Here is an 11,518-nt window from a genome sequence, read left to right as displayed (position 1 = left end):
GAACAGAACCGGTGACAAAGGGCAGCCCTGCTGGAGTCCAACATGCACTGGAAACAAGTCTGACTTACTGCCGGCAATGCGAACCAAGCTCCTGCTCCGGTCGTACAGGGACTGGACGGCCCTTAGCAAAGGGCCCCGGACCCCGTACTCCCGGAGCACCCCCCACAGGGCGCTGCGAGGTACACGGTCGAATGCCTTCTCCAGATCCACGAAACACACTGGACCAGCTTTGTGTTATGTCAGGGGGTAATATCAAGGTGTATAGTCATCTGAAGAAATTCAAATTATTCTGAGAAACCCTGACTTAGTCGGAATTCAGTAATTACTGCTACCTACAGAAATAAGATTAGATTAGATTCGATTCAACTTTATTGTCATTACCCATGTACAAGTACAAGGCAACGAAATGCAGTTTAGCATCTAACCAGAAGTGCAATAACAGCAGTGAAAAGTGTGCAGTAATTAATTTACCAATGGATATGTACAAGTGATATTTACAGTAAGATATTGTGGCGGCCCTGACCAGCCGCTTATGTTTATGTTCTGTTCTGTGTTAAGTGGGTGCAGCCGGAATGTCCGAATAATGTGCTTGTATTGGTTACCGCTGTTTTCTGCGAAATGCCGCGCTGTTCTGGCCAATGTGGGATTGGGGGAGGAACAGGTGCGGGAGGATATAAGAGGGATGACAGGTGGGCGTAGGTTGTTGGTTCTGTTGGCGGGCGATGGTGAAGTTCGGGGTGAGACCTGTAATGTTCTGTTTTGTTACTTTTTCCGGTGAGCACATAGTGCTGCGTTTTGCAACCCTTTTCTTTCTTGCTCTTGTATGTTTGAATAAAGTCGAGAAAAGACAGAGACGATGTTCTCCTCATTGTCAGTCTAGGTGCCAGCACACAGCTGGATAGTTAGTTGCACAGTTAGGTTAGGATCGGACCAGCCCTCCTCAACCCAGCTAGCGGTCGCCACAATATGTAGGGTAATGTACGATACACAACACATTATGGATTCAAATTACATTAATGGATAAGGTACGTTAAGCTTATAGAACACTGGTGCAATGAGATGAGATGGAATGAAACAGTGCAGACTAAGATAATAAGTTACATGAGTGAACAGTTCAATGGATGTAAATAGTGCAAAGATAAAGATAAATATACAGTATCTGCATATGAACAGTGTGCAATTGAGTAGAGCAGTATCCTGTGAGTAGAGTATGTGCAAATTAACAGATCACCTCAGTGTTACAGGTAACAGAAGTGTACTGCATTAGTCCTGGGAGGAGAAATGAGAAGGGGTGAGGTGTGTGTAGTGGTATAGAGGAAGGCAGTGGGGGGTCAACGGGGAACATTCATATGATACATGTAGCATTGGCATTAACTCACATTGATAAGGGCCATGATCCAGAAAGCATAGGACACCTTGGTGATAATGACACCTTCACTCAGCAGAGGATGGGAGATGTTGTGCAGTGCCACTCTGCGACCGGCCAGGCTGCTGCGAAGCTGTTGCAAGTTTAAGGTATAAGATGAGTTGGTGGTCCAGTTGGCATCCATGATACAGCTGCCCTCTGCCAGGAAAGGATCAGCCACCAAGGGACTGAGCAGTGCTCCCAGGCCTATGAAGAAATGTAGGACCTAGGGAGAGACATACAAATAGGATTATAGTGGCCTAGTGGTTAAAACTGAATGCCACATATTTGACAAATATTGGCCTTAGAAAGTTCATATGATTAACGTGTTTGCATGAGACCTATTTACACACTGAGAAAATGCAAAGCATCATTAGCATTAACTTGGATTTGTAATCAGAGTACACAGGTTTAATACTCATTCTCCTAGCTCTGTGTGGTCTCCTGGTGAGGATACTGACACTAAACCAAATACTAGTAAACCAAAAATACACCCAAATTGATCATAAAGGTCATTTCAAATAGACACGTGACTCACTGTTCACATAAAGTATTGTTTACATTCTTTACTCCATCAATAGTCAGTTCATTTGAATATGCTAGTGCATATAGCTGCTTCCTCTTAAACATACAACACACAAAGAATCACACACACACATTCACAGCTGTCACTTCCCCTCTTCTCCACCTCTGACCTGCAAAAAGATGGCTGAATCCTTCTGGTACAGTTTTACCAGCTGCAGGTTGGCGACGGTGTCGATCACCCCCATGGCTTGGCCAGCAAATGCCATGCAGATGGCCAACAGTGCCACATGGTGACACAGCGGTATGAGGGCAAACACGAGTGAGATGATGAGAGTGCAGGAGAAGAGGGCCCACAGGGAGAAGCGGAGTCTGAAGAAGATACAGGGACAACACAACCATAGCAATATGCCTCATATTCAGACTATAATAACTTTAATGAAATACATTGAGTTAGTAAGACATGTACAGTAAATTTAAGGCCCAATTAGTCTGTTAAATGACTGCACATTCAACATATTCTTAATTTTTACTTAATACTTAAACAAACCTAATACTGTAACCCAGCTCAGGTTATTGTGGCGGCAGTAAAGTCACCTCGAGGCTCTGCTGCTTCTCTACTTTTATTTACCCAGCAGGTTGATTACAGCCCTTAATCTTAAGTACACTTCCAACTTGTACCTCTACTTCATATTCTGCTTTTCTGCCAACTTGCCATTCTCATTTTAACCTTGTCTTGTACAGTTTGCAGTTTGCTAAAATGATTTTTCAGCCTGTGATATGGGAGGATAAAAACATAAAGCAGCATGAGGAAGTAATCATCAGAGGATAAAAATCTACTGTAAACATACCATACTACACTGGAAACATAAGAATGTTCATGTTTTTAGATAATAAAGCTTTAAGCACTACTGTAAGCCAGTTTCTAACAGGAAAAGGTAGTACTTGTTTAGCCTGGAGTTTATATCCTGCAGAGTATGTCAACTGAAGTGTGAGATACACCATTTTAAAGCAGTGGTAGATGTTACAACACACTGTATCAACATGACATGACTCTGAGATCCACACTCCAATCAGCAAGCCCTGATGCTCCTGGGAAAATGGACGAATAACAAAGAGAGAGTAGTGTGTGTGACTGCTCCCACAGTCTCCAGGCTGGGCCAAAGTAATGAAATGATAAGCCAGATGATAAACATGCATGTTTATCCCAAGCAAAAATGATGTGTCATCATGTAGAAGAAAGACAATATCCAAACACATGTGCTCACCTCAAGGCACAGCTCAGTGTAGTTTGAGGTTGGCCACAGACTTGAAATAACTGTCTGCCATTTGAATTTTAAAGATTTGCCAAACAAATATACAAGCTGGTCTAACTGTCAAAGGTGAAAATCCTAATGTTATCCCATATTTTTAAACGGTCACGTACATTTTACAACCTCAGGGAAAGGACTGTAGTCACTGACCAAAACATAGAATTTTCTTAGGGCTTTTTCAAAGAAGTCACATTTTCAGTACATTTTATCTTCCCACATGGTTGTCCAGTATGTTCTAAAGAGAGGCCAAATGTAAATTTATACAAATATTACTGAGGACATGGCCCTAATGTCTCCAGTGGCATCAAGCTAAGCTTTCTAGAGGCTGAACAATAAGTGGGCACACAGCTCTGGTGCAGGTTAGACTGGACTGGTCATGCAAATGAAAAGTTTGAATGCAAATCGACATTTACACTGGAGGAGATTACCACCTCACGTTGCTTAAGCAGAGCCAGAAAGATCAAAGACTCATCTCACCCAGTTCACCACTTGTTTGATCCGTTGCCCTTCCACAGGTGCTACAGCTCCATGGGAACACACTCATCTCGATTCAGACAGCTTCTTTCCCACGGCTGTCTGTGCGCTGAACACCAACATGCACTAATGCGTAATGCTGCTGTGCTGCCCTTAGTTAGAGGTTGTGCCCTTCATTGTTTATTTCTTACTGTTTGTTTAATATATATGTATATATATATATTATAATTGTAGTTTTTATTATTGACGGTTTTTTCTTGTCTTGTGTTGTGTCTGTATGTCATGTGATGTCACATCAAGTGAGAAGCTACACACATTTCATTGTTTGCATTGCTTACAATGACAATAAAGGATTTGAGTTGAGTTACGGACCAGGGTGATGTGCTTTGTCCAAACTACAATCCAATTTACAAAGACATCTAGTTTATGATCACAAAGGGCTAATTCATGCAGTAAACCCTCACATTTGAGAAGCGTTAACCATAAAATGGTTGGCATTTGTGCTTGAAAAAATAAAGTACACAATCAGTTATGAAAATAGCGGCAAAGATTTGATCAACTAACCAAACACTGGTTAAATGCAGCCTGACCTTCAATTCACGCATATTTAAGAACGATGCATTACTTTTACTTTTAATTTACTGTATACGCCTATTGTACATATAAAATAACGAATAGATTTATTAATTCCTTCCCATAGGATTTCTAGTCTTGAAGTGACAGGCCTCCCCTTTTGCCAAAAACTGGACTTGCATATTTGACAAAATACAGAAATGACCCTAAAGCATAATTATTGCACCAAATAATGGATTGTTTCATTTCTATCTGTGAGACCACATATGTGTTTTGTGTTTCACGTTTCACTGCCACACTCGCTGGGCTATGTGTAACCCACCCACCCCATCCCCACTTTTCACTAACTAGACTCACGTTTTCTGACAGACTCCTCCTGTGCTGCTGCCCACCAGCAGGAAGAACTGCTGGGTGAAGAAGACCCAGGTGATCTGCTGCAGGCTGGACCGAGTCTGACACCTCAGGTCCAGGATGGTGGGTCCCAGGAAGGCGATGCACAGGCCGAAGCTGAAGAACACACTCCAGTAGGTGAGCGTTTGCTGTGAGTTGCGCTTAAACAGCGACCAAATGCGGTCGTCGATCAGCTTCATATTGGTCCTTCAGATGAGGCTTGACTCCTGGGATCTGCAGTCTATACAGCTGTCAGCTATCAGTTTACACTGACGACGTGGAGCTCTATTACACTGAAACAACAAACTGTCAGCCAACTAAGTAAATAGAGCCAGGGAGTCGGGCCAGATTCCGGGTGAGTGCCAGTTATCCTATTAACAGCGGGTTGGCTGCTGTCCCGAGGTACCGCCCTGTTTTGCTGGTTTCATATGCTTGGTTCTCTAGTGATGGGATGTTCGGGTCATTTTACTGATTCGGTTCTTTGAATCTCGTTCAGCAAAATGAACGAATCTTTTTTCGAGGCATTTCGTTCACTTCAGCAGAATGTAATTAAACTGTTACATGTTAATTCCCTATCTACTTACGCACATATTGATCACGTTTCGAATAAGAAAGAACTGTAATGCAGCCAAGGTCAGGGATTAGGGCCTGATCATACCATTTCACAGTAACAGCATAGATCCTGTGTTTCAGATAAATGGAAACTTTAAGCAACTGTTTATCAACACGTATATTCAAAGGTATCTTACATCAACAAAACACTGTAGTGCTAGGATCTTTAAAATCAGTATGTATATGAGAAACGTGAACAATAACTTGGGGAAGTGTATATTTCTTAACGCTATTTCTAATCACTGTGTGTGGGGAGTATTATTCATACCAAAATCCGTTTACACGCTCACTTTGTGGGGACTCCATGTAAATCACTGACTTTTAGAGTGACAGCTTGGTTTAAAACCAGTGCACAAGAAGAATCATATGCAGTCTGGGTCGGATTGGATGTGTGTTGGTTTTCCTTCAAGTATAAGTTCATCTTCACATGAAATCTTAACTTTGCATTTCTGACATGTGTAATTCTAATATTATAATAGCAGAAGCAAACATTTCCACTGTCTGGCTATGTCATACACAAAGAGCCAAGCCTGCTGGGTCAGGCCATTGTGTGACAGCAGTCAGCCCATTCTAAAGTTTTGTGGGACAGACAAAATGAATGACTCTTAGCTGGAAGTTATGCTTTGGCTGTTCCTACAGTTATATTGTGTATTTGATTAATTGATCGGTGTTGAACTTGCATTTTGATTTCAGGAAAAGTATTAGTTAGCATAATTAAGTATTCTCTAAAGAAAGTTGTGTTCCCAATTTCCCAAATCCTCAAATAACTTTTTTTTTGTATGCACAATACTCCAAAAACATATCTATTTTATAGTAAGACTATTAACTTTCTGTCAATTGGCAACTCATGAGGTGGCACAGTAGTGGTGGTTAGCCTCGTCGCCACACAGCAAGAAGGCTCCAGGTTCGAGCCCAGGCCGACCTGGGGGCCTCTCTGTGTGGAGTTTGTATGTTCTCCCTGTGCCTGCGTGGGTTCTCTCCAGGTACTCCAGCTTCCTCCCACAATCCAAAGACATGCAGCTTAGGTTGATTAGCGACTCTAAATTGCCCATAGGAGTGAGTGTGAGTGGTCTTCTGTCTCTGTCAACCCTGTGATAGACTGGCGATCTGTACAGGGTGGACCCTACCTCTTGCCCAGCCTCTGCTAGGATAAGCTTCAGCCTGTGTACTTTAAAGACATTCAGTTTTAGCAATTTCTACTCATGCCATTCTTTCCTCTACATATATATGTGTGTGCACATATACAGTTAATCCTACAATAATGCATATTCAAATCAGAAGGGTTCATTTCAACTCTTTATTGTAAAATTATGCAGCAAGTAAAGACTGAGCAATGCTGGCATGACCAGTTCAATACGATTTGTTTAGACATCAACACAAGTAAAGACAAAACAACAACAAACAAACAGTTGGCAATTATCCGTGAGTCATAGTGCTCTGGAGTTGGAGATATCCCTGATGGTTGGAGCCACGCTCTGTGCACAGCTCACTGGCCTGCCTCCTCATTTCCTTTTGTTTTTCTCATCTATTCATTACTTATTTTGGTTTCTCCTCTCATACGTGCTCCTGAAAAGAAACAAATTTCAGACAAAATTAAATTTTTTCTTAGAAATTCTGATGAAGTGGGAACCGATAACTACATGAAATTGTTAACATCATTAGATAAATTGATATTTACCATGCACACGAGAGAGCTCACTTCATCCTGCCCTCCACCACTTCCTCTCTCCTAACTCTGAAAAATAAATAGAAGACAAGAGGAGCTGCAGTTAAAAGTTTTTAAAAACAAAGGCACAGGTGATTTGTTCATGACTACTATATAAATTGAAATGAATACCAATAAAATTATACTTAGCTGTTTGAGATGATCAGATATCATTATGCACCCACCGCATCTCCTCTCCTCTTCTCTACCTGTTTCTTATTTCCTTTGTCCTTTCCTTGGTCATCTTTTCATGTTATTTGTTATTTGTCCACTCCTCCCTGACACGCGCCCACAGAGGTGGGGCCACCCAAATGGAGGGTGCACCGCCGGGGCAGCAGCAGCAGCTCTCCTCCCCGACAGGCACCCACAGAAGTGGGCCCCAACTGTGCAACACACTCACAACTTATGATTTAAAATTTAAAAATATATTTGTAATGTGTGAAGCATCTTAATTATTAAAAGCAAAATCATTAATGTGATTATAAATAAAATGTTGACAGTTTAATATACTATAATATCTACTTCAAAATATGAAAACCCATCATTTACCAAAAACAATCATGCTTAACATTTTGCATGCATCTACAGTATTGATCAGGTCAGTGTGTTTTTATTTTATGCTGATCATGTTGGTGGATCGTTCTAATGGTTGTTCAACTTCTCAACTTAGATATTCACCCTCCGATGTGATGTAATATGGTCACATTTTTAAAGTGTGTTTTAATACAATACCTTCATGCCCTCATGAACGAAAGCATCTTCCTCTTCCTCTGCTGTTTGCATTCTAAAGAAATTACAATGTAAGCACTGGTGGACAAAAGACACAGTCTCTGTCCTATGTAAAACTGCCTTCTAAAATTCAGAATAATCACACATATATACACACACACACACACACACACACATATATATATATCAAGCTCGGGTCCTCTACCAGAGGCCTGGGAGCTTGAGGGTCCTGTGCAGTATCTTAGCTGTTCCTAGGACTGCACTCTTCTGGACAGAGTTCTCAGATGTTGTTCCTGGGATCTATTGGAGCCACTCTCTCAGTTTGGGGGTCACATCCCCCAGTGTTCCTGTTACCACAGGGACCACTTGTGCCTTCACCTTCCACATCTTTTCTAGCTCTTCTTTCAGCCCTTGGTATTTCTCGAGCTTCTTGTGTTCCTTCTTCCTAATGTTGCTATCGCTTGGGATTGCTACATCTATCACTACGGCCTTCTTCTTCTGTTTGTCCACCACTACTATGTCGGGTTGGTTGGCCATTACCAGTTCGTCAGTTTGTATCTGCAAGTCCCACAGGATCTTAGCTTGGTCATTCTCAACCACCTTTGGAGGTTTATCCCATTTTGACTTTGGGACTTCTAGCCTGTACTTGACACAGATGTTTCTGTACACTATGCCAGCCACTTGATTATGGCGTTCCATGTATGCCCTGCCTGCTAGCATTTTGCACCCCGCTGTTACGTGCTGGATTGTTTCAGGGGCATCTTTGCACAGCCTACACCTGGGGTCCTGCCTGGTATGGTAGACCCCAGCCTCTATTGATCTTGTACTTAGAGCTTGTTTCTGTGCTGCCAGGATTAGTGCCTCTGTGCTGTTTTTCAGTCCAGCTTCGTCCAGCCATTTGTAGGATTTTTCAGTATCAGCCAAATAACAAATAATTGACAAAATCTAAAACACTTTAAGCAGCAACAAATGCAGCAATATAATAAAAGAATATAATAAGAGAATTTATGCTGCATGGGAGCAGCATGTGCAGCAGTCAACAGTCATTGCACAATTATGCATGTGCAAACTGAGAATGTAAACAGTACATCATGTATTTCCTGGTAATAAACTCCTCAGCTGTTTAGGAGTCTGGAGGTCCTGCATTTCACACTTCTGAACCTCCGGCCAGGGGGCAGAGAAGTGAACAGTCCATGCTGGGGGTGTGTTGGATCTTTGAGGATGGAGGCAGCTTTCCTCCGCCCCCTGCGGTGGTAAATGCTCTGCAGAGAGGGCAGTGGAGTCCTAGTGATCTTCTCCGCAGTCTTTACCACTCTCTGCAGGCACTTGCGGTCCATAGCAGTAGTGGTAGCCAGAATAAATGTGTAAAAAATACAGTAAAAATGTACAACTTTACCAGACAATGTAAATTTTGCAATTTAAAACCATTTTAAATTACATTTTAAATGGGTAAAGCTAACTGCCCTTTTTTGTTGAATTAGCTGTAAGATTTACATGCAGTTGTTGCTTATTGTACATGAAATCTCATTCAATTTCACTGTAAAATACCAAACAACAAAATTGAACTGTAAAAACTTCATTATAATACACTCTCCCATAATACTGTCTTTTAACTGCATTGTTCTGCAATAATTCTTTATAATATAGTGTATTTTGCAGTATTAAAGACAATTTTATGGTGAAAGCATCTGAATTTTTTGTAAAATGTGTTCATTGCAGTTTGAAAGCGTAAAATCTTGTTCTATTACTCCTTTATAATAGTCTCGAATAAAAACTGTGAAACTGTATAACAGTAGTTCTCTATCCCCTGTTACAATGGTTGTTCAGTGGTAAATAGAAACACTTTCTATATAACAGGCACTACCTGCACTACCTTCTTACAAGTGTTTGGCTTTTCCCAGAAATGTGAATAATGTAATCGAATGTACACAGATTAAGCATTTACAAACTGAAAAACAAAGGTAGATAGATATATGAAAAGAATAAACAAATCAAGTAATGTGCCTTTTCAAGAATTTATTGAGCTCAAAGTACTGAACAAAAAGTCATTCCTCCACATATTTGTAATATGCACTTTTAGAATAGAAAGCAACCTCCTCATGTGCTGTAAGTCGTTTTCTGGTCATGTGGTTTGACCTGGGCTATATGCTAGGACTGTGATTTTGGGTGAAGATTGTTATTTTTGCCACAAAGATTTTTTTTTTTTTTGCTTGTGCAATTGACTGCTTGAGAGTTTTACCTGAGCATACAAAAACATCCTCCTGGATTTGTTCAGCTGTCCTCTGAGTCTGGAAATAGGTTTTGTGTGTATAGAGATGCTTCCTGGTTCTGCTTAACTACACTGTGTATACTTACCTCATGTCCTAATTTCAGCTGCTCCTGAAAAGAGAGGGGGAAAAACTACAAGTTAATACTTACCTCCAACCACCTTCTCAAAGTCTCCCTATAAGAAACTATTACTTATGTTTGTCCTTCCTTCACCTCCCCAGCAGTCAGAGGTTCAGACAGCTACAGTGTTCTGGAGAATCTCCTGGAAGGCTATCACTTTCTCTGCTCCTCTCACTTGTAGAGTATCTGCTAGTCCAGAGTGCTCTCCTGTTACTCACCTCACCTATTTACCTGCATTGCCGAGTGTTTCTGATCCAGAGCTGCTGAGTCTGCTGATTGTATGGACCACTACCCTCTGAAAATTGCACCTTATACTGCTGTTCTTTGGGTCCTATAAGAAATGCATCACTCACAAAAAGCTATATTTTCATTAGTATTTTTTAGCATTAAGTTCAAATAGTTTCAAGAATCACAGAATTTTTCTGCAATGTCAAGTGGATGATTACCATAAGTCTTGTTTTGCCTCTTAAATGCAATAGTATTTGCATTTAGACTGGCATGAGACCTTATCACTTAAACTAGAATTACTGCTTTGTGCTTGTGTGCCTCTGCCAAGCAGTCAAATTCACAGGTATAGGAAAGAAGTGAGGTCACTGACCTTAACATTTGACCACCAAAATCTAATCAATTCATCTTTGAGTCCAATGAGACACTTATGCCAAACTAGAAGGAATTCCCTCAAGGCGTTCCTGAGACATTGTGGTCACAAGAACTGGCCATAGGGACAGACAACGTAACAAAAACGTAATGCCTCTGGCCACGGCTATTGCCAGTACAGAGGCATACAAATACCAGTATAGTGAAGCCAGCACAAGGGTAATATGAGATATGATTTTACTGAGACAGTCTGTCAGAATGGTGAGATTTGTGAATTCAGAAGGCTTTACAAATAATGTACCCTAGAGGGAACATGTACAATGAGAAGAGGGCAGGACTCAAAAGAGATCCTTGCAGAATTCCACAGGCTAGTGGAGCAGATACAGATCTTAGGTTGGCGATTGACACAAAGACATTCCAATTTATTAAATAAGATGAAAACCTTTAATGATATACCACTCATTCCAACTCACTTCTCCAGATGATAAGGATAATCACCTTTATTGGCCAAGTGTGTTACACACAAGGACTTTGTTTCCGGTACAGAACCGATGGAAGCCATCTGCGGTGCCAACTCAACTGAGGGCTCTAACCATCGGGGGGGTTTATTGTCTTGCCAAAAGACACTTTGACTGGAGGCACCGAGATTTAAACCTTCAACCTTCTGGTTGGGAGATGACTGCTCTACCTACCGCACCACGGTCACCTCCCCATGATGATCTATAAGATGTTATGATCCATGGTATCAAAAGCTTCCCTTAATTCAAGAAGTAGCAGAACAGAGTTTCCGCCAATATCAGACATCCTGCT

At 41.2% G+C, this 11,518-nt stretch overlaps 1 protein-coding gene across 1 annotated transcript in view; it reads right to left on the bottom strand.

Annotated features, from left to right (window-relative positions):
* mfsd4aa (major facilitator superfamily domain containing 4Aa) overlaps window positions 1-5,020 on the bottom strand; it is a 26,675-nt gene extending 21,655 nt beyond the window's left edge. Inside the window, exons 1-3 of the mRNA XM_020623000.1 lie at window positions 4,645-5,020; window positions 2,101-2,299; window positions 1,380-1,631 (exon numbers count right to left, since the gene is read on the bottom strand). Coding sequence (XP_020478656.1) covers window positions 1,380-1,631; window positions 2,101-2,299; window positions 4,645-4,877 — 684 coding nt within the window. The 5' untranslated portion in view covers window positions 4,878-5,020. The remainder of the gene's footprint in view (window positions 1-1,379; window positions 1,632-2,100; window positions 2,300-4,644) is intronic.
* Window positions 5,021-11,518: the final 6,498 nt, after the last annotated feature.

The sequence above is a fragment of the Monopterus albus genome, unplaced genomic scaffold (assembly GCF_001952655.1).
Source record: "Monopterus albus unplaced genomic scaffold, M_albus_1.0 scaffold291.1, whole genome shotgun sequence".
In the NCBI taxonomy this organism is placed as follows: domain Eukaryota; kingdom Metazoa; phylum Chordata; class Actinopteri; order Synbranchiformes; family Synbranchidae; genus Monopterus; species Monopterus albus.
This window is presented reverse-complemented; position numbering and strand designations above follow the sequence as displayed.